General features: G+C 43.3%; 1 protein-coding gene across 1 annotated transcript; it reads left to right on the top strand.

Moving 5' to 3' along the window:
• The first annotated feature begins 2,019 nt into the window (after positions 1–2,019).
• Positions 2,020–6,433, top strand: LOC148021847 (uncharacterized). Its single transcript, XM_087697355.1, has 3 exons — positions 2,020–4,522; positions 4,632–6,146; positions 6,269–6,433. Exons 1-3 carry the CDS (start codon positions 3,068–3,070, stop codon positions 6,317–6,319), a joined length of 3,021 nt encoding a protein of 1,006 aa, XP_087553481.1. The 5' UTR covers positions 2,020–3,067; the 3' UTR covers positions 6,320–6,433.
• The last annotated feature ends 18,122 nt before the right edge of the window (positions 6,434–24,555 follow it).

The following is a 24,555-nucleotide window of genomic DNA, read 5'->3' as shown; positions in this document are numbered from 1 at the left end:
AGAGAGAGAGAGAGAGAGAGAGAGATTGGCAGTGTTGGTGTTGGTTATGACAACAATGGAAGAAATAGTGGCAATGGTAAAAGAAGTGAAGTAGGTGAAACAAAATATAGTGGGTTGCCAAGACATATTGGTCCACAAATGGTTCCTACTACAACCAATATATATGATGCTTGCATGTCATCTAAGTTAGAAATTCCCTCTCTTATAGACTCTTGCTAAACCTACAATGTAAAATGCATCAAAGAAGAAAGAAGAGTTAATAAAATAAGATTTTTTTGGCCTCCATTTTTGTGCTTTGCTGTATAACCATATGATTTGTTGAATCTATGAGCCTTTCATTACTATAAAGCTTTTATAACTTTGTTGCTTAGATATTCTAACAATATTAAAGAAACTCAAGAAAGACGAGCATACATAAGGCATGTTACAAGTTTAGGCCATTACATGCATGTACGATTGAAGAAGAACTCCATGATTTTTAAAGAGAATGGCATTAAGTTAGGCTTATACCATTGTACTTAGTAAGTAATAATGAAAGACACACAGGAAAAGGCACTATGAGTTGTTATTTCACCTTTTAAATTTACCCAAACAAAATCAGTATAAATTTGTACTATGTTGCATGCAAGCTAAAGGCAATGTAGAAACTATATGAAAAAATTGCTACATTTATTCACTTCATCTACTTTGGGTATAGCCTTATGTTAGAATAGTTGGCTGGCCTAGATTAGCTAGCCTAGGCGGCATTGCTTGCCAGACCTAGTAACCATGCTATGCACTTAGATGATGCCTTACTCTTCATAGAAAAGTGATTTTATACCACCAAGTGAGAGAAAAAGAAAGCCTTGCAAATAGCCCAACATCGCTAAGTTTTTAAATAAATGAGTGAATTTTGAGATGATTGTGATGATGTTTTATCCCAAGGGTAAGGGACTTGTTAGGGCAAAAAATAATCAAATAGGCCAATGATTCATGGACCCTCAAGACATTGCTCATGCTTGTTAGGGCATTAAAAAAGCAAGCCTAGCAAACAATTTAACACTTGTTATAATAATAAACACAAATAATATAAAAAGGCATCACCCACATCACTAAAGTGGCCAAGCGTTCCATCACAAAACAAGCCCTCTTCATTCAAGCATTTAAATCCTACTAAAAAAGCCTAGATTGGTGACCTTTTTGTGCAGTTATACCATCAAACCTTCACAAAAATGTCATTGATATAAGCTCTTGCACATCCTTTCTTTTTACACCAACACATTACAACCTTTGTATTATAGAATTTCATTATTTTCCTCTTTAATGTCCTTTTTCCCTTTAGAATAACTCTTTGGATTGGGTCATCACTGGGGCATAAGGCAAGCTAAAAAGCAAGCATAGATGTTAAAGACTTCAAGACATTTTTTCTAAGCCACCTAAGGTATATGCCTTTCATGTAGACATAAGTTGATTGAATGTACAACTATCTTTTTCTTAAAAAGCTTTAATATGACATTCTTGATGACATATTGATCCCTAAACATGGCTTGGAAGCAATGTGATAAACTCCATATAAGCAAGCACTTTGCTCATGATCATTTGTCTTAATAGGCTTGATGTACATGGGTAAACCACCAAGAATTTACACGAACTTCCCACATGAAAACTTACTTTGCCTGTTGTGTGAAAATGGATAGTAGATGCACAATTCGATCTTTTTCTGGTACATTTTTCTACCTTCTTTCAATCTTCAAGCAAGGGCACTTTTCACATGGTGGAAGTTCTTGAGGGATGTACGATTTTAGGGATTGGTGGGATAGTTGAATATGACATTGATAAATTAGTGCCAAAATGTCATTCTCAAGATGATTCCCTAGGATGAATGATGAATGAATTTGATTCGTTAAGGGGTCATCATGTGATGACTGATTAGATATTTACTGAAGAACACGTTCTTTTTACGAGCGCGCATAGTAGGGTGGGCTGTAACACAATGTCTCCATGAGGGGGGGGGGGTGAGATCTTTGACTCTTTTCTACCTAATGAGAGAGACTTGGGAGGGCATAGCATAAGAAGGCACTAGTTATTACTTTTTTAAAATGCTAACACTTGTCTTATTGGATTGTCTTTGAGACTATGTAAAGATGATAAAGTCTTGATCGAAGTTTGGGTGCTTAAGTAGCAATTATTGATGTGAGGTTATGTAGATGTGGCGGATATTGTTTGGGAGGGTGGGGGATGCTTCAAATCATGTGCCCATGACAGAAAAAGAAGGAATTTTGAAAGGTGAAGAAGAAGAAAGGGAGGCTGCGTGTGGCGCCTTGGAAAGCAAAGGACTTTTGGCGTGGGGCTCTGGCAAAGAGAGAGAGAGAGAGAGAGAGAGAGAGAGAGAGAGAATGTGCCAGCTACGTCATACTCACAAAAGGCCGCAGCTGTACTCACTGAGAGAGAGAGAGAGCGAGAGAGAGAAAGAGAGAGAGAGAGAGAGAGAGCGCTCTGCGTCTATAGGCATGGGCTAGCTGTAGGGGACAAGAGAGCAAATTGCAGTGTGCCATTTGCAGTATTGGCGATGATAAGCAACAAGGCGAAGGCTGCTTTGCGTGAGTATCTTGCGAGAGAGAGAGAGTTTGTGTGTGTGTGTGTGTGGGTACCGTGGGTGTGTCTCAGAGAGAGTGTGTGAGAGAAAAAAAAACAATGCTTGAGCCTGCCTCCTCCTCCTGACAACACGAGAGAGAGAGAGTCTCTCGCACTGTCGCAGACTCGCAGTAGCATGACACAAACAGCCAAACGGACCAAAAATAATCATATTCAGCTCTCGGGCTACGGACATAAAAGCACGACGATGAGCCAAGCAGGTCCTCAGAAAGAACCGCCCCCCTGTCTCAGCACAGAGAGAGAGAGAGCCAAGTCAAGGCATGACGCTGTCTCGCAGTAAGGCATCAGTGCGCATTACCCGGCTTTTGGGCTTTATCTATGACGCTACAACCCTCCGGGTTGGTATAACGCCTCCACTTTTATCGTCTCAGACCCCCGCTAGGCCATCGCGTTAGAGCTTGTGTTGACCAGAGTTCCAGAGGTAGCTGGACCAATGGAGCTCCTTCAGCTGCAGCAGGAGCAGCAGCACCAGGAGGAGGAGGAAGAGCTGCCCAGCTTCTCCACCCAGCGGCTGCGGTCCAGAATGCGCGGCCGGTGGAGCAAACCCATGGAGGTGCACCCAGCACATGAGGGAGGGGGCGGGCAGCAGCTCAACTACAATGCGCCATTGCTCTCTGTCCGCAGGCAAAATGCAATCCATCAGGGGAACAGAGCATCAGGATCGGCAGCAGCAGGAGACGGCCGCAGTGTTTGGAAGCTGAGCTCTGAGCTCAGCAAAGAGCCACTTCGCCTGCCAGGTTGTGTTCCCTTTGGATGGGAAGATCAGCCAGGCAGGCCCAAACAAGCACATGACCAACCATCATCACCACCCACATCATCACCCACATCATCTTCATCTCCTGCAAGAGCCTCTGGTCCTTCCCCTTCCTCCATTAATGCTGACCATACCTTTAAAGCCCCCCCACCACCGCCCCCACCGCCGCCGCCGCCGCTGCCACCACCTCTCTCACAGAGATCTCGCAAGCCCGCGCTGCCAAGACAACCCCCACCTCCCCCACCCCCGCCCCCACCTCTCTCACAGAGATCTCGCAAGCCCGCGCTGCCAAGACAACCCCCACCTCCCCCGCCCCCGCCCCCACCTCGGCCCCCACCTCCTCCACTTCAAATCAATCAACAAACTCGATCCCGCCCTCCCCCATACTATCCCAGCACTTCTTCCATCATCACCACTTCCTCGTTCCCTTCTCCCTCCACCCCCACATCTACCTCATCATCACCATCTCCTGAATTCACCGTACTCAACTCTCCTCCTCCCCTCCAATCTGATGCTTGTGAAGCCATCTCCTCCCGTTCCAGCAACCCACCATTCAGTTCTGAAACAAGGGATTCAGATCCGAAACAATGCCGTACCATTGCTGAGGACTACAGCTTACCAGAGCGCCACAAGGCAAAAGATGTGAATGCCAGTGTGAATCATCAGACTCCTCAAGGTTCCTTCGAAGTCACATTGGCCCAAGTTCCTCAACCTCAGGAGAATATCAACATTAGTAGATTTTCTGTTCACAGCAGGGAGTTTGAGGGAGTTGCTACCTCAACCTCTGATAGGACTTGTACAGATAATGGGGACTTGTCCTTACCTGAAAGTAATCTGCAGCTTGCACTAGTAGCTCAAGTAGATACACTAGTTCCTCAAGCTGGTACAGGTGCTGAGCAGAAAACACCAACAAATGAAGTGCCTAAGAAGTATAATTCCCGCATCTCTCGAAGTACTAGCATTTCCTTCTCCTCCTGCAGAATTCCGTCCCTTGGCTTCTTAAGGAGAGCTTTTACACAGCTCTATCGCCGAGCAGCTGCTTCTGCACGTTCCATGTCCAAGAGCAAGCAGAAAGCCAAAGCTTATCCTTATCCACCTGCAATACAGAATGTTGCTCATACTGACATCGAATTGGTAAGCTCATTTCCCCCTCCTTTGTGGTGCAAATGATTGGCTTCCCTGGTGCTGCTAACCAACATCATTGCATTGCTTCACTCTCTTTCTCTCTTTAAATTTGTGGCAGGAAATGGTGCAAGGTAAAGCACCTGTGGAGTCATCAAATTTGAAGGGCACCGAACAGGCTACTGGCTTAATGATCTCCTCTCCTGCAACGGAATACAAACATACTGCAGATGCAGCTACGAGTTCTGCTAAGAGCAGCTCTTCTCCAGGAAGCTCACAAGCTAGTAGCCCACCTCGATTTGAGCGTAATTGTGAAGTAGATGCAAGAAAGTCAAGCCACAAAAGTTCATCGCCTCCACACAATTCAATTTATTCATCAGACATGGTTGCAGAAGAGGATATGCAGCATTTCTTTGATGCACCCAGTAGGTTTGACTCTCAGAATTCTACTCCTGGACACTCCTCTTCGTTAAAGAGAGGTGGATCATGCATCATGTCAAGTCCTGATACTCCATTCCATAATGCATTGAGTTCTACTCCTGGACGCTCCACTTCATTAAAGAGAGGTGGATTGGGCATTATGTCAAGTCCTGATACTCTATTCCATAATGCATTGGATAGAAGGGGGAGCAGTATAGGCTCATCCAATGACTGGTCTGTGCTGATGCGGGAAGAGTTTGCAGATGCAACATCCAGTCCTCTGCAGACGCCCCGAGATTCTTTTAGTGAAAGCTCAATCCATATCTCAAAGGGTACCCAAGTTCCACTTGTAAACATGTCCAGAACTTGCAAAGCTACAAGCAGTAGCAGTCTTAGCAGGAGGGTAGGCAAGGATTTGAGGGTAGACACCAGCAGGTCAGCCATGGCTCATGTTGATGCAATACCAGAGCCTGGTAAGAGCAGCGTTGGAACCACAATCAAAACAGTGAGGTTTCTCTCAGGAGAGCAAGAAACCAGACAGCAAGATGGTCTCACAAAGTCTATCAATCGCCGTGTTTTCTTGTCTGGAGAACAGGTAGCTCGACGACCTCTGCTTCGTACGAGTACTCCTGATCATCAACATCATAAGCAGCAACAGTTATGGGATGGAAGTTTCTCTAAGCTCTTGCAGCAGAACTCTTCCAGCTGCACAACTGATGACATTGGCAAGATCAACACATCTTATACAGAACCCCCATCATTTGTGCCACCCATTTTCCCTGCTAAATGCCAAAGGAGGCCAGTCAGACTAGCGCAAGTAATGGATAACTCCAATAGTAATATGGAAGACATAGGCTGGCCCTTCGGAATATCAGGCTACCAGCCCATCATTCTGGACACACAGAAATCCAAGGATAGCAAAAGCAATGGCACACTAGTGGCACCAATCCAGCATGTGCCCTTGCCTCCTTTGCCCCCATCTCCTGCTGCATCCTGGCTGAAGAAGGCTCTATCGTCCTCAAATGTGCACAAAACGGCAGTACCTGCGATACTCAAAGCCGCGCAAACGATGGATGCCCCATCAGAGCTCAAGGTGGGCATGGAGATGTACTGCACCAAATCAGAAGCAGGGAAGAAGTGGGAACACCTTGTGAAAAGCAGCCGGATGCAACAATCAGCACAGCTTGCAGGGCATTTATCCATGTTTCCTGACCAGGTGATCTCTCTGGCATCATGCTAATCATCTGGTAGTAGCTACAGGCCCTGCAAAAATGACAAAAATCTCCATTGATTCTTTGCAATTCAAATCATCACAAGTATTGTGTTTCATGGTTTCAGGAACTGCATCTGTGTAAGACAGCTCCCTATCCCTCAGTGATCAGGGTTTGAGTTCTGTACTTTGGATTCTGGGGCATCAAGCCTGGGGGTAGATTAAGATAACTCCCTCTTGATCTTGATGGGAAGTAAAATAACACACGGCGGGCATCATGTCTTATTCTCAAATTTTCCAGAAGACCTACTATATATGCATATTGTCATTCTTATTGGTAGCCGTAGACTGTAGGCCTAGTATAAGCGGGACATGTTCGAGATGGCAAGACTCTCCTGCCCACTTTCTAATTATCAAACCTAATTATTTAAAGAAGACTTGGTCTAATTATTGTTAGGGACTAGTTCCACAGTTTGGATGTGCTCGCAGAAAACCGTCCTTTACTGTATTTTTCTTCGTCGGATCTCCAAAAAAGCGGTGGAAATTTAAGTGCCTCGATAAAAATCGCTTATTTTAAAGACATTTTAGTTATATAACCAGCTACGACAATTATGCATATGTGCAAAACATCTAGGCTTGATTCATACTGGACTACTGGGCAAGTTGGTTCGTCGGGTGGCCTTGATTTCACTCCTAATATCCTTTGTTTCCTTGGGATGCTATCTCTTCACACGTTCACATGCTTAGCATGATAGGCATTTGAAAACTTGTATGCTTCTATTGGCCCATCGGTGTGGAGTAACTAATAACAAAATCCATTGAAGCTAAACACCAAAAATGCTACGAATTTAACTAGATAGGTTGGATGCACTAGGTTTCTCCAAGCCACAGTTATGACAAAACGCTTGAACTTTTAAATGTGTCACTCTCAAAATGCGGGATTTCAGCTTGAAACATTTCATGTTTGGGTACATCCTTAGTGAATGCCATATGAGACCGCAGATGACACATTTAAAGTATAGATGTTTGGCAAAGTTTTAGTAGAAATTGTTTTTTTTTCTTGCTAGAGTGAAATGGATCGGCGAAACATTGCTTACTAGAACGCTTTAGTAGTGAAATATGTTTATCTTTTCAACCTTAGTGAAATGCCTGATGGTGCAACATTTATAACATGGCCATGTACAACATTGAGTATTGCTGGTAGAATGGCGCGTACCAGATGGCCTATCCTAGAGGATGTCAAGGGATCGGAGCAAACAACTCTGGCCAATGGATGACCCTCCAAGCCAATCGAGTTCCTACCCTAGCTGTGGCATATACCAATTAGGACTATTCGCAACTTGGCCATGGTCGTGGTGGGCATAATACAGGTGGAAGAGTCCGATGAAACTTTTGGCCCTTTGCTAAACATTGGTTCTTTTGCATGTAGGACGGATATTGCTGAGCTAAGTGTTCAGATGCTCAAGCATACAATGCTTAGAGAAGACAAGCACAAGGCCTAGCACATATGCCATTGGGGTGCCAATACAATAGAGATCAAGGAATTTTCCAAACTGGAGGTGCATGTGATTAACTAGTTTGGCAAGACTTACAAGGATGTTGCATTGCACCCCACATGCCCTTCATGGGCCGAGCAGGAGCAAGTTCTCCACTAGGTGGTAGGATGAACTACAGGCACAAACCAATGGCCGTGAAACATTCGGCCCCGAGGTTAAGTTCGGAGATTAAACTTGGTAATTGGCATGTTAGCTCCAACAGGCTGTAGTCTACTTAGCATATCTTACCCATTTAGGGATTGCAACAGTCTACAAAGACTCACTCCCACCCAACATGGAAAACCCAAGCCCGGACTCGATCATCTATCCGGAGTTTGTGAAGTTCAAACCACATTCGAATTTGGCACAAACAACAACAAACCCACCATAGGAGAAAAACAAACAAGTTACGCAAGAAGACTTGCGATCTAATAGAGAGAAGAATCCATGTAGTAGCCTTGGAAGTCAACAAGGGAAGTTGCTAGAAGTTCATCCTGGCAAGCAAAAAAGTAAAATTCCAAATACCCACTCCGGCAAATCTCACAAGAAGAATCTAAAGGATAAGCCTAGATAGAGGCAGAGTAAAACCATGAATGCTAACCCCAGAAGTAGTGGAAGTCAAAAGAAGGAGGTTAAACCCATAGCAGTGGAAGGAAACATGCCAAGCACTTTGGCTGTTTCAGACTCATTTGAAGCATCAACTAGATGGGAACTTGTCAATATTACTATTCCATTAGGTGTTTTGCCAACGAACCTAGTCCCAACTTTCAAAGATCATCTCATGAAGATGATTCAACTCGAGTGCTTGGAATTGCAGAACCAAAAGTAGTGGCCATGATAGCCCATGCTTTGAAGGAAACAATCCACAAGATCTAGCAACTGCTAGTTCTAGTAGGCCTCCTATCTAATCCAACCATTTTGATCATTCTTGTTTGGTGTAAGGACTAGATTATCCAAAACATATTTCTTGATAGCAGATCAGGGGTAAATATCATTACATTGGCAACTTGCCAACAACCGGGATTGATGGACTAGGAATCATCCTTCTTTCTAGTGAGGATGGCCAATCAACAGAGCAATAGAAAGTAGTATGACCTCTAGGCATTATCAGGGCAATACTTTTAGAAATTACCATAGTCCAATTTCTAGTTTCCTTAGTAATCTTAAATATGGAGCATGTTGGCGAAGATTATTGCTTGCTATTGGGAAGGCCTTGGCTATGCCAAGCAAGAGTGGTCATAATTGGGATAAGAATAACTACTCCTTGACCAATGTTGCCCCACCTGCCTCCATGTGGTGACGATGAAGAAGAGGATTTCCTGAAGACTAATGCCAACCTACAACCCTCATATCTCATTAATGTTCTCCAAATCAGTGAATTGTACATGCAACCCTAGATTTTGCAACATCAAGCCCTGAAAAGAGTAGAAGTAGGACAACAGTCCAGAAAATTTCATAAAACTCAAAGCCCAAATTGCACAAAAGGATAGTATCAATACTAGTGATCAAATTTCTGATGTCGACATCAGTGAAATCCTTAATCAAGAGCGTGAGTTTGAAGCGCAGATAAAAAGTAACAAGAGTAAAAGAAGATGAGTTGGACACTCTATTTGGTTTCCAAAAAGAACCAAACTGATCAACATCAGTACTAAATTGCAACTACCTTTTCGTCAACAACTCATCAATTTGTTGACCAAATTCAAGGATGTGTTTGCATGGGAATATTTAGATATGAAAGGTATGGATTTTCATTTTTATCAACAATGGATTCCCTTGAAAGTGGATGCTATTCCAATTCGAATACAATGCTATAGAATGAGCCCTTACATGGCCAAGTCAATCAAAGAGGAGTTGGATTGACTACTGAGAGTAGGTTTCATTACTCCCGTAGATTGTGCAGATTGGATATATCCGATTGTCATTGTTTCAAAGAAGAACAAGAAGCTCTGTATATGTGTGGATTAACGGAAGCTCAATGCATCCACAATCCTAGATCCCTCTCCCATACCTTATCTAGATACCATATTGGATGAAGTAGATGGCCACGAGATGTACTCCTTTCTCGACGGTTTTAGTGGATACAATCAAGTGCATCTTGCTCCCGAAGACAAGCTAAACAAACTTTCATCATTGCATGGGGAGTATATGTATGCACAGTGATGTGGTTCGATCTCAAGAATGCTTCGGTCTCCTTTTAGGGAGACATGTAGGAGATATTTGGAGCTTACCTCATTGATTTCATGAGGGTCTTCTTGGACAACTTCAAGATCTTTGGAAAGGCCGACTTAGTGCACCTTCGGCTTTGCATCACCAAATGCCATGAGGTAAGTTTAAGCTTAAATCCACTCAAATATCTATTTGCTGTTCAAGGTGGTATTTTGCTAGGCCACATCATTTTACAAAATGGCATCACTATCGACCCCACCAAGATGTTCTCAATGATGAAAGCTACAAGATCAAATTTGCCATCAGTATTACTTCATTTTTAAGGCCAAATTCAATGGCATGGCCGCCACCTGTGTCTTTTAGAAATCTGACTATCCCACTCAACAAATTGACACATGTGGCCAAATCAACATATCAATGGAATGAAGAAGCCAACTTGGCATTCCGACGCCTCTAGCTCTTACTCTCAAAAGATCCTATTGTGATTCTACACTTGACATTTGACATTGCTAGTGGAAGTGTGCTGATGCACCAAGATGCAAATGGTCAGTTCAAACTTGTGTTCTATGGCAATAGAAGATTATCTAATGTTGAGAAAAATTATTCAGTAACAAAAGAGAGTGTCTTGGCATGATCTACTCCATCAAAAAATTTCAGTATTATTTGATAGGACATGCCTTTATTTTTCATGTGGATCATTTAGTGCTAGTCTATCAGGTCAAGTAGCAACATGTCACTTGGTGACTTGCCCGACGGATTCTTATGTTGCAAGAATTTGTATATGCAATCATCCATAGTCTCGAAACCCAGCACATCATTGCGGATTTCCTATCTTGCATTGATTATGGAGAACCCCCAACTAGTGTAGAAGATGACTTCTCGGATGCCTAGCTGTTTGCAATAGAAGTGAAGGTGCGTGACTTGGAGAGCCACCGAACCCTACGTGGTCATGGTATGAAGAAATGGCGTTTTTCTTAGAAATTAGAGTACCTTTGCCTCATCTCTAGAAGGAAAAAAAAAAAGATTGGCTCTTCAAAGCTGACATTTTGAAATTGTCATGGAATAGTTATACTATTGCAGGCTCTCTAGAGTGCTACAAAGAGTGGTTCTACCTATGGAGCAGTTGGATATCCTAGAGGAATCCCATCAAGGAATTGCCAGTAGCCACATGGGACATTGCTAGACAACATGGAAAAGTCAGTTGCCTAATATATCTTTAAGGATATGTTCACAAGATATGGCACTCCAATCGAACTTGTCAGCAACAAAGGTACACATTTTGTAAATAAGGTAATCAAGGAGCTCACATCATTCTTTTTTATTACACATAATAAGTCTTCTCCTTACTACTCGCAAGCTAATGGCTTAGCTGAATCCACCAATGAGGGCTTGTATAAGATCTTAACCAAGTTAATATATCGGAATAGAAAAGATTGGGACAGTAAACTTCCCGCATCATTATGGGCTTTTTGGATATCCTTCAAAGTCACCACTAGAGCAGGACTCGGTATGGCTTGGAGCCAATACCCCCTGGAATTTGTAGTCTCGAGTTTTTGACTTATGGTAAAAGATGGGCTCATCTCGGAAGAGTCACTTCCATTCCAGATGAAAGCCATATCAGAATTGGAAGAAGACTAGATCCGTAGCATGTATATTCTATTTGAAGTCCAAGCCCAAGAGAAACACCAAGTAGATTGTCTATCCAAGAAACCATTGTTCTAGAAGGGTTAACCCATCTTGGTGTTTAAGACCCAGATGGAGAAACTTCTTGGCAAACTCAAATTTTAGTGGAGCAGTTCCTTTTAGGCCTTTCATGATTCCGGCATGTATTCATTCTATTTGACAGATTTACAGGACAAGCTATTGTAGAAGCCTATCAAAAGATTCAAACTTTGCCACTATCATGCTGACAACCTCCAGCGCCCATTTTTTATCACACTGGATTTTCATGTTTTTGCTTTACCATCAGATTTTGATGCCAGGAGGCATATTACATGGTGAATTCCGTGCCACGGTGGATTCCGTAAGGTTTTACGGTGGATTCCGTAAACTTTTATTACCGGGGCTCACACAAAGTGGATTCTTTGTGTGAGAAGTCGATGGGGACGCCTATCCTTTTCGGGCGTTTTGTTAATTTAGTATGTACATGGGTGATTCCATAGCGGGTGATTCCGCAAAATACATATTTAAATTAATAAACGTTTATGAGTTTAGAGTGCGCACTCGTGATAAATTAAGGTTATGATTGATTTCTAACCAATTGATTTATTTAGCTGAAGACTGCTAGGTATTCACTTTTGTCGGTTTAATTGTATTATTTTACTAACGATTGTGAATGCTTCAGTTGATGTGTAGAGATAGAAGCGGTGGCAGTGGAAAGCATTGGAGGATAGCGTGTACTTGAGTTATCATCTATATTTTGATGGGCGTATACCTTAGGCATGGCACCTATATTTTGTCGCGCCTATTTATTAAGGCGTTTGATATTTATTTATTATTTTTGTATGCGCATGGGCGCACGATTTAGATATTTGTATTTGGACATTGTATTTGGGTACGCTTGACTTTTTGGGCGCCCATTAGCTTTATTTCTATTTGGCACAAAAGCAAACTCAAAAGCTAAAGCGTGCTATTGTGTAATTTGGGCTATTATTTGAGCTTGAACATGATTAATACATAAAATACATGCTTTGTGGAGCGCTCACACAATGCATGGGGGGAGATTGTACCCAATTGGTCTCTTGTTCATGTCGTTCATGCTTTCTACATTGATTTGTGTGCAAAAAGTAGAGTTCTTTTGTTCTTGGGAACCTTCTGATGCTCACTACGTGCGCTTACGGCATCCGATCTGTGCACCAGTGGTATCAGAGCGAAGCTGAGTTCGGGAGCTTCCAATCGCTTACCATCTTGCGCGAAGGCGGAGCTCCTGGAACGATCGAGCTCTACAGTCAGTTTCATCGCAAACGGTCGATACGGGTGAATTCCTGGCGGTTAAGAACCTCTATTTGCATCCTCTAATTGTGAAGGACCAGCCTGAGGAGGCGGAGGACCACTTCTACATCTCCTTCTTCAAGACGTTTTTTCAAACAGTCAACAGTAAGCTTCCATAGCTCACAACTTTCAAAAGCTTTAAGTCAAAGCTTAAACTTAACGCTTAGTAAGCTTAAAAGCCCCACAATTCAACGAATTGGCGGTAGCGGCACCTCAACGTAAAAATCGGCGTGAAAAACAGTGCCAGGAGGCATATTACACGGTGGATTCTGTGCGGTTTTACGGTGGATTCCGTAAACTTTTATTACCGGGGCTCACACAAAGTGGATTCTTTGTGTGAGAAGTCGATGGGGACGCCTACCCTTTTCGGGCATTTTGTTAATTTAGTGTGTACATGGGTGATTCCATAGCGGGTGATTCCGCAAAATACATATTTAAATTAATAAACGTTTATGAGTTTAGAGTGCGCACTCATGATAAATTAAGGTTAGGATTGATTTCTAACCAATTGATTTATTTAGCTGAAGACTGCTAGGTATTCACTTTTGTCGGTTTAATTGTATTATTTTACTAACGATTGTGAATGCTTTAGTTGATGTGTAGAGATAGCAGCGGTGGCAGTGGAAAGCATTGGAGGATAGCGTGTATTTGAGTTATCATCTATATTTTCATGGGTGCATACCTTAGGCATGGTGCCTATATTTTGTCGCGCCTATTTATCAAGTCGTTTGATATTTATTTATTATTTTTGTATGTGCATGGGTGCACGATTTAGATATTTGTATTTGGACATTGTATTTGGGTATGCCTGACTTCTTGGGCGCCCATTAGCTTTATTTCTATTTGACACAAAAGCAAACTTAAAAGCTAAAGCGTGCTATTTTGTAATTTGGGCTATTATTTGAGCTTGAAGATGATTAATACATAAAATACATGCTTTGTGGAGCGCTCACATAAGGCATGGGGGGAGATTGCATCCAATTGGTCTCTTGTTCATGTCGTTCATGCTTTCTACATTGATTTGTGTGCAAAAAGTAGAGTTCTTTTGTTCTTGGGGACCTTCTGACGCTCACTACGTGCACTTACGGCATCCGATCTGTGTACCTGATTTTGACATTTTGTGCCCTAGTCACCGGCCTCCAAATCAAATGGCTCTTAGAAGTCCCCACTTATGCTGATGTGGCGGTCATTTATGAAACCCACTCATTAACAAATCAAGTCAATGGTATCTCAAAATACCCATCCTTATCATGTTTGCTTATGATATGTTTTGTTGATGTGGCACACATACATTGGTCAACATCTTTTCACCTTAACCACTTAAGAAAGAATCTCTTCCTTGACACCCTCATTTTTTTCCCAATACTTGTGCACATCTCTTCTTTGCCTCTTTTCACCCTCTTTATCTCTTGCACCCTTTTCTTCTCTCTACCATGGCGTTCTTTTTGTTTACCATTGAGGAGGCTACATCAATCAATCCTACGGTGCTGATTGATGCCCAAGTAGTTCTCCCAGTTCACCAACCTCCCATGGAGCTCAACCCATGTTCACCTTGAAACACAATCCATCTTGGAGCAGTTGATTAATGGCTCCTCCACAAAGAACCATGGCAACACATACAATATCTCTACCAAGAGAGTAGACCAAGTCCTCAGAAAGGATGATCAGCCACCTGGCTCCACTACTAAGAACACTGCCAAGTAAGACCCACAAACACAAAAACCCCACCAGCCCTGTCGACCAAGAAATCTAGCTCGGTCACTAGCCTCTTTGCCAAAATTTCCCACCTCAAATCGAAAGGGCAAAAATTCCTAAGGGAGAAGGAGACTACCAATGATACCAAGTCCCTTGTTACCACTTCTACCTCACCAAATCAAGATGACACCTCCCCTCCTGCAGCCACACCCCTCCTTGCCAATTTGTCCCAATGGCTAGCCATCATCCCCCCTGAATTCAACTAGGAGATGGTCCATCAATCTTTGAACTTCCTCAATGGGTTCTTGACTAGACAACAACATCAATAGTAGGACCTGGCAACATAGGTGGAGTGGCTTAAGCAGGACAATACCACCCTCTCTGAGCAATTCTAGCAAAAGGACACCACCCTCTAGGAGCATCAGCCTTTCTACAAGAAATGCATTCCTCAATGGTAGAAGCATGTTGCTCCCTTGATGCATTCTCTATGTGATAGGCTGATCCCACTGTCTTTTGAAGCTACAGAAAGTTGTATCACAATAGCCAATTGTTTTCCATAAAACTAAAAAGCAAAGCCAAAATAGAGAGAATCACCATCCATTAGAGATTTGGCCTCCATTGAAGAATTTCTTGACATCATCAAGTGGGAGATTGTGAAGAAGCTTTAGGAGTTGTGGTAGTTGGAATCTATTCATGGATGCTCAATAGCAAGATACGTGGGATGCTTGGCACAATGACAACCTTTTGTTTATCCAATTGGCAACCCATTGAAAGCTAGTAGATAGAGTGTTCTTTACAACCTATGCTATTGAAACCCTTCGAAGTTGGTATTATCAAGATAATGACACTATGGTGATCCTCAGAAGAATGAGTTTTGATAACTTCAGAACTGAATAACTTCACATCTATAGTGGAATGAAAGCTGAATTTAGAAATGTTGAGAAGAAGGAAGTAGAAGAAATGTTGGCAAGAGAGTCCTCCAGAGTGTTGGGGTAAAGGCGCCTCCACCATGCCGCCCCGTGTATTACTACACTGACAGTACCCGCCACTGCACATTGCAGGTGGCGGGCGCCCGTCACGTCACTTTATTCTTTACATTCATTTTAGTGACTAGTAAATAAAGGAAGGCCCGGTCACACATTGTGACTGTTGGAGTCCCCATTTCTTGTCTCTCTGTTTCTTGCTCTTGCTCTCCCGCTATAGCTCGCATGCAAGCTTCGATCATTCTCACCTTTCAACTGGTATCAGAGCTTGGCATCCTCTTGCTCGAGCTCAACTTGGTGCTTCTCTACCTTCGCATCGACTCCCTTCATGCATTGGATCTCCATCCCGGTAGCCATATCCGATCTCCCCGAGCTCCCGTCACTCCCCGGCTTCCCGAGCACCTTCTTGGCCTATTGAGGCACCTTCAAGGCATTGGTACTGAGGTATTTGATCATTCTTTTAGGGTTTTAATTCAATCTACAGGTTGCAAACAGCAAGGGCAGCCATGGCTTCAAACCCTTGAAGCTTATTCCCCTCATATTGTGCCTTACACCTATCAAGGCTCAAAGAGGCTTGTCATAGGCCTTTGATAGACCCTTCTTGAGACCCCCATTACCCCCTTTCAGCCCACGTGGAGCAGGAGCAAGTTCAGCACCAACAGGACATATTGCGCTATTTTTCCAGGCTGTTAGCACTCGTCTACTTTAGCTCCACACTTGGCCATTGCTTGTTGCTCTCTACCTTGATCAAGAGGGCTATTAGACTTCATGTTTGATGTCATTCAAGCTGTGCGCATTGGTCTTGATCATTCGGGGCTGATTTCTTCAGATTTGGGACTGTCATAAACTGTCATAACAGGCTGAAAACAGGGCAGCAACATTGGCATTAGCATTTGTTGCTTACACTCCATTCCGGTTGTGCTATTTGATGCCCGTATGCGGCCTACATGATGCCTACTGCCTTGGGAATGTATGCACATGATTATGCCATGATTTTAGCCTGAAATATTGGCTGATTTGGGACTGTCATTTACTGTTATACAGTGCTGAAAACAAGGCAGCCACACTTGGCATTGGCATTTGATGCTTATACTCTACTCCGATTACCTTGTTTGATGCCCGTATGCGGCCTACATGATGCCTAGTGCCTTGGGAATGTATGCACATGATTATGCCATGATTTTGGCCTGAAATATTGGCTGAAATTTCTCAGTTTTGATAGTCAAACTTGGCTGTAATAACAGTGGGCTGAAGGTACTTTGGATGCTTTGTCACTTACCTATTGGTACCAAATGTATGCTTTGGGATATGCCATCATGTATCTGACATTTGGGGACGACTTTGAGCTCATGTTTGAATCTATGGAATGTATTTGAGCTACGCATAAGCTTGTATTGGTTGGTATTCACTAGCATTTGGACCGACTTGGCATGCTCTTGGACCGCTTATGCCTCATGTCTATGCTTGACAGTTAGACTTCATACATTACATGCTTTGGTTCGTGATATATGCCGCTTGGTTCGTCTATGCTTTACCGACATTGGGAGCTTTGCCTTGGATGTATTTGAAAATTTCCGACTTAGTTTGATCATTTACTTGGTTGCTATCGGATGTCATTGAGTTGACAGAGATCTTATTTTGGGATTATGTATTGCTTGTTGGTTGCTTCCATCAGTTGCTTCATGTATGTCATGTTCTTGGGATGCGTATGACGCATTGACTTGGTCACTTGTCACTGGTACTTTGTCTTGGGTTGCTTGAGCCCTTAACTTGTTTGTATGCCTTTTGTGCCAGTGGGAGCACCTTGCATGCTTACTTGACCTTGAGCAGGGATTACATGCTATTGGAGCAGTTACATGTATTGGAGTAGTCTATGTCATTGAGCAGTTTTACAGATGTATTGAGACTTTGGAATTATACTTCGAAAATTGGATGTTGCATTGAGTATATGTCTTGGTTCACAGGATGCTTATGAGCCGAGTCTCAGTTTTGGATCCGCTTTCCTTTGAGCAGACACCTGTTTGTGTCAGGTTTTGGCAGTTGGTTCTACATTTTGCCTAGATTGTCTGGGGGTGTGCCTCTTACTGGCAGATGCTATTTGACATCTCTTGGTGTTATGCTCATGTATTTTCACTGTCATTTGGCTTTGCTTTGTCCTCTTTATGCCGGCTTTGGACCTAGCATTGTTTAGTTGACATTAGATCCAGTTTTTGGACAGTTTGCTCTCATTATTGCAGTTCTGAAATTTATTACAGTAAGCATTTATTGGTGGACTGAGCAGTATTTTTTATGTTGAAATATCCTGATTTGGTGTACCGCACCTAGTACTAAGTGGGCAGCATCTTTTGGCACACTTTTCTTGCCATTTGGAGCTCATTTCAGTGGATTTTGGACACTTTCTGCAGTAAAACAGCAAGTAGTTTTAGACTGTCCGTACATTTCCAGCCTGCATTATGGCGTCCTCTTCGACTGATAATGCCATATTTAACATCACAAAGTTGGATGGTACCAACTACTCTTATTGGAAGAGTCAAATTTGGCAGGTCTTGGTGCAGAAATCTTAGATTAAGCCACTTCGGTTGAGCAGGGAGCAACCTGAAACTATGGACAATGACGACTGGCTTGAACTTGATGAGCTATGCAAGTCCACGATTGTATTGTCTCTCACTGAACATGTACATTATAATGCATTTGAGGAAGCACAGAGTGCATGGGATCTATGGAATAAGATCAAGAATCTTTATGATAAGAAAAGTCCGGCGAGTCAGATGTACTGGTTGAAGCAGCTTATGGATCTGCGCATGAAGGATAATGCGACTATGTCTGCTCACTTGAGCCAGTTCCATGCTATACTGAAGAACCTGACTTCACAGGATATCACCTTTGGAGAGGAAGTAACTCCTCTTTTCTTGCTTGGGACTCTGAATGAGCCATGGGATGTATTCCGCATTGCCCTATGTGCCTCTAGTGCTACTCTGAAACTGAATGATGTTGAGAGTGCTCTTCTGCAGGAAGAGGTTAATCGCAAAAACTTGGATGCCTCTCGTGTTTCACATGCTTTGATAGTTGGAGGTAGGAATGACAGGAATGATCGTGGTCATGGCCATGGCCGTGACTCGCAGAAGGGTCGTGGTCTAAATCTCGTGGAAAGTCGCGTGAGCGCAATGCTAATGTCACTTGTCATCATTGTGGGAAAAAGGGCCATATCAGACCACAGTGTCATGAGTTGCGCAAGGATAAGGGGAAAGAGAAAGTGCAGGAGAAGTCCTCTGATCGCAGCATAGTACCTGCGAAGTCCAGCGTCAAGATTGAGGAAATTAATGTCACGCAGACCGAGGATTCTGATGGTGGTGATGAGTTCATACTTGCAGCTAGTTCTTCTGATGCCTCACTCTTGACTGAGACACCTAGTATGTATGCACAGTGCTAGTTATTTCAGGTGCGTCCTTTCATGTGATGCCTTACCGTGAGTGGTTTCACTCTTACCATACTGTATCTGGATCAGTCAGACTTGGAGATGATAGGTCTCTTGATATTGTGGGCTATGGAGATATTCAGTTGCAGTTTTCCACTGGCAGTTCCTTTTTGCTCAGGGATGTACATCATGTACCTGCGCTTACGCACAGTCTTATGTCTGTAGGACAGTTGGATAATGCAGGGTTTCATGTCTGTTTTGGGGATTCTGCCTGGAAGATTACCAGAGGCAGACTTGTGCTTGCTAGAGGTGCCAAGGCTGGCAACGTCTATCCTCTTCTTGTATCTAGGTCTTCTATAGACCATGTTTTGGTAGTGGGTTCTATCCCACATGTATCACTTTGGCATGCCCATTTGGGGCATATGTCTTTGAAGGGAATGAAAATGTTATCTGGTTTGCAATATCTTCCGCCTTTGGACTATGCACGTTTTGACTCGTGTGATCATTGTCTTTATGGTAAGCAGAATAGGTCTACGCATAAGAAATCGGGTAGGCCATGCATGAGTGAGCCCTTGGCTTTGGTGCATTCAGATGTTTGTGGGCCCATTCCGTGTATGTCTATGGGTGGTACGAAGTACTTTGTTACCTTCATTGATGATTTTTCTAGGAAAGTGTGGGCTTATCCCATAAAGCAAAAGTCCGATGTCTTGGCAATCTTTCAGTGTTGGCTTGCTCTTGTTGAGAACCAGACTGGGTATAGGCTGAAATGCCTTAGGACTGACAATGGGGGAGAATATGTCTCACGTGCTTTTGAGCAGTTTTGTGATGACAGGGGTACTAAGCATCAGTTGATCGCCCCTTACACCCCCGCCTAGAATGGTTTGGCTGAGCGCATGAACAGGACTATTCAGGAGCGTGTCCACTCTATGCTTAGCCATGTAGGCCTATCATAGAGCTTTTGGGATGATGCAGTTAGTATGGCAGTGCATGTCATAAACCGATCGCTTTCTAGTGGATTGGATTTCTAGGTTGCAGAGGAAGTTTGGGCTGGTAAGCCACCCTCTTATGCGCATCTCCGTGTCTTTGGATGTGAGGCATTCTTCCATGTGCCCAAGGACAAGAGGAGTAAGTTGGATCCAAAGAGCATTAAATGCATCTTTCTTGGTTATGGTGATTCAGGAGAGATGGGCTATCGCCTATGGGATCCGCAGGCGCGGAAAATAGTACGCAGCAATGATGTAGTCTTCCATGAAGACAAGATGCACAAGTAGCCTGAGAAGGTGGTTGAGATCCACAGAGTGATCTTTCAGGAGGAGCCTAGAGCTCCTGCACAGCCAGTTGGACAGCCTACAGCTGTAGCAGCAGATGCTCATGGTTAGGGTGTTGGACATGCAACTAGGCAAGCAACAGAGCTTGCAGTGAGATGGTCTGCTAGAGACAGATGTCCACCTGATAGATTTCAGCCCTCTATGCATTATGTTTTGGTTACAGATACAGGAGAGCCTTTCACTTATGATGAGGCTATGCGCAGGGTGACAGTCACTCCTGGGAGAGGGCTATGTAGTCTGAGATTGACTCCTTGCATAAAAATGAGACTTGGGATTTGGTTGCCTTGCCTAAGGACAAGAAGGCTTTGCCATGCAAGTGGGTGTACAAGCTGAAAAGTACCCCTGGACACCCCAAGCCGGCATACAAGGCTAGATTGGTAGCAAAGGGTTTTAAGTAGGAGCATGGTGTAGACTTTGATGAGGTCTTTTCTTCTGTGGTTAAGATGACCACCCTGCGCTTGGTCTTGGCTTTGGTTGCTCAGATTGACTTAGATCTATATTAGATAGATGCCAAGACGGCTTTCTTACATGGGAACTTGCATGATGAGATCTATATGGAGCAGCCTAAGGGCTTTGCAGAACCTGGCAGGGAGCACCTAGTGTGCAAGTTGAAGAAAAGTCTTTATGGCTTGAAACAGGCACCTAGGGAATGGTATCATAAGTTTGATGCCTTTATGCAGTCATCACAGGGCTACAACAAGAGTGCTATGGATCCGTGTCTTTACAGAAGAAAGCCCGTGATGGTTCATTGCTTATTTTGGTACTCTATGTGGATGATATGCTGATAGCAAGGAAAGCTCATGATGAGCTAGATGCTCTTAAATCTCAGCTAAAGAAGAGCTTTGAGATGAAGGATTTGGGACAAGCCTCTCACATACTTGGTATGCGCATTAGACGCGACAGGCATCAGGGACTCCTCTACTTGTCACAGAGGGAGTATATTCATAAAGTCCTTGAGCGCTTCCGCATGCAGGACGTAAAGCCTATTGGCTGTCCATTGCCTTCTTATGTGAAGGTATCACAGGCCAATTGTCCGCAGACAGATGAGCAGAAAGCCGAGATGGCCCAGATCCCTTATGCTTCAGCCGTGGGTAGTTTGATGTATGCCATGATAGCCACTCGTCCAGATATTGCCTTTGCAGTTGGTGTTGTGGCACGCTATATGGCTACACCTAGCAGGAAACATTGGGATGCCGTGAAGGGTATCATGAGGTACCTGAAGGGCACAACAGATATGTGTATTTGCTATGGCAGCCAGGATACAGGGGTCGTGGGGTACACTGACTCTGATTATGCAGGACATGCAGATAGTAGGAAGTCCACTTCTGGCTATGTATTCACCTATGCTGGAGGTGCTGTCTCTTGGATGTCCAGGGTTCAAAAGTGTAGGCTTTGTCTACCACTGAGGCCGAGTATGTTGCAGCACTGAGGCTTGCAAGGAGGCCATATGGCTAGGCCGTCTAGTTGCTGACCTTGGGATTGATGCTATACCTACACTGCATTTGGATTCTATGAGTGCCATTCAGTTGGCTAAGAATCCGGTCTTCCATGCGAAGACGAAACACATTGAGGTGAGGTATCACTTCATACGTGGTGTCGTGGAGGACAATTCTGTTGACCTTGTCAAGATCTCCACTGACGAGAATCCTGCAGATCTGCTCACGAAAAGCCTCACTACTGAGCGCTTTGCCTTCCTCAGGAGATTGATGGGCATTGGATGAGATGTTGCCTTTCCTCATTCCTTGTACCTATGTACAGTTGTACTATCTTTTTATTTTCTTTTCTCTCTCACTAGGGCAGATTCGCCTTTAAGTGGGAGGTTGTTGGGGTAAAGGCACCTCCGCCGTGCTGCCTTGTGTATTACTACACTGACAGTACCCGCCACTGCACACTGCAGGTGGCGGGCACTCGTCACGTCACTTTATTCTTTACATTAATTTTAGTGACTAGTAAATAAAGGAAGGCCCGGTCACACATTGTGACTGTTGGAGTTCCCATTTCTTATCTCTCTCTTTCTTGCTCTTGCTCTCCCACCATAGCTCGCATGCAAGCTTCGATCCTTCTCACCTTTCACAGAGACCAAAGCCCTTCTAAATCTGTTTTGTTGAGTATAGACAAACTGGGTAGAGCTAACTCCCTAATGAATGACGTGATCAAGAGGCAAGTATTAGAACGTGTCCAGAGGTACGTAAGAAGAGAGAATGCAAAAATCAAAGCTGAGAATAAGTTAGCAGGCAAAAGCCTTCTTTGATGCTCTTGCAACACTCTTTATAGAAGTCCCCATGGCGACTTAAGGTCCCCTTCCTAGTCAGATCCATCCTAGAAATATTGATGATAGGCCAACGAATGTATTCTCATTGCCCATCTTTAAGGGAGAGTATAATGAAGACCCTAATCTTCAAGTAGCGGAGTTGATGGTAGTATGTGTAGCCAACAATACTAGAACCTATGAGCATTGGTTGGAAAGTGGCAATATTCCCCACCACTTTCAAAGGCACAGTGTTTTAGTGGTATGAGAGACAAGCAATAGGAATTTTTTGGCATATGGGATGATGTGAAGTTGGCCTTTCTCACTAAATTTAGGTGTGAGGGTTTTGAAGAGCAGATACGAGAGGAGTTCATAAACTTAAATTAGTTCTCTAGTGAATGGGTAGAAGCATATGTCTGTAGAGTGGAATCCATACTGAAAAGATGGACCAACCATCACTTGGATGAGGGCATCCAAAAGGGAGTTTTTCTTAGAGACCTACAACTACAAGTTCGTAAGTTTGTGGAATTGAGAAGACTAGTCAACCTGCAAGCTGTAGTGGAAGGTTCAAGACTATATGATGGAGTTGAAGCCAGGTTGTCAATGACTTTAGGAAGAGGAGTCTTACCTCCTCCCATGCCAACAGTGGTATACCCACCAAATGCATTGCCAGGGACTGTTCCCTACCCCTACCCTCAGATGCAACTAGTGCCGCAGTACAGTGCACTACTGAATCCATAGTGGCTACTACAGACAACACCACCTCAAATGATGGTTCAACCATGACAATAGTGGTCTCAAATAGTTCCCCCAATGGCAACTCAATAACAATGGTGAAACCCTATCAACTAGAACCAACAACCACCAAACTCAACAGGAGCTCTGAATCAAAATCAGAATAGAGGACCCTCTAGATCAACCTAACTAGTCTATGTAGTGATTACGAAGGCTTTGTAAAATCCTATCGTGAGTACTCTAGGAGGTGAAAATTTGAAGGACTATTTGTCCAATTCAAGCATCAAGAAAGAGTTGATGGATGTGATTATAGAATAACCACAAACATTGAAGGTAAATACTGCCAACATATCCAATCCTGCAAAGAGGTGGAAGAGATGGGATGAGATCTAATACATGGTGTAGAAAGTGCCATCAGTGGGGACATTTAGCCATTGAATATACACAAAAACAAACTATCCCTAGAGCCTTTTGTTCATACTGTTTAAGGAAGAACCATACAAAAGATATTTGCTCTCTGAAGAAGGAGATGCATGAACGAAGGAAGAAAGATGAAGAAGCAAGATTTAACTTATTGGAATCCAAGATGATAACTCACAGTATTGGTCCAAAGACTAGAGAGTTTGATCCTAATTTCAGCCCAAGGAGGTTTCCCTCTCAAAGTTATAGAGGACAACATTCTCACGATGGCCTGAGATCAGAAGTCGAGTGTTATAAATGTGGAGAAAAGGGACATTTCACCAAATTATCCAAACCCTAGAAAGTCCATGGACTACAAACCCTTATATAATAGATGCAAAGGAGAAGGCCACACTACAAAAGACTGTTCCAGCTCTTGTGAAAGATAATACCATTGATAACCAAGAGAAGATCCAAGAACCTGCTTCCAGCTTGGTGGAATTGGAAGTTACCGCAATAACACATGCCAAGAAAAGAGAACTCCAAATTCCAAAAAAGAACATACCCTCTACCAAAATGGTAAAGGTCAATCTTCGAAAAGAGAAATAGAACAATACAAAACAAAACGATACAGTATAGAGTAGTCCAGTACTACTACAAAGACAATTACAAAGATAGGAACGGAGGTCCAAGAGATAGAGGATGCAGAATTACCCCCAATGATAGAAGAATTGTAGATGCTGCCACTTCTAGAAGAAAGAGGAAGTTACTATGCGAAGTTCTTGTCCACCTTTAGAAGCTTGAAACCAAGGAATAACAATATGTTTTTAGGAGTGAATTCACCTCCATCTTCTACATATATTAATCATTTTTAGGTAGCAACATATTCAAGAAAACTGGTGCAAACTATGCTGGTCATC

This window comes from Lygodium microphyllum, chromosome 17 (assembly GCF_053477565.2).
Source record: "Lygodium microphyllum isolate KBCC chromosome 17, Lygodium_microphyllum_v1.1.10, whole genome shotgun sequence".
NCBI classification, from domain to species: domain Eukaryota; kingdom Viridiplantae; phylum Streptophyta; class Polypodiopsida; order Schizaeales; family Lygodiaceae; genus Lygodium; species Lygodium microphyllum.
Note: the sequence above shows the minus strand (reverse complement) of the source record. Positions and strands in the feature narration are given on the sequence as shown.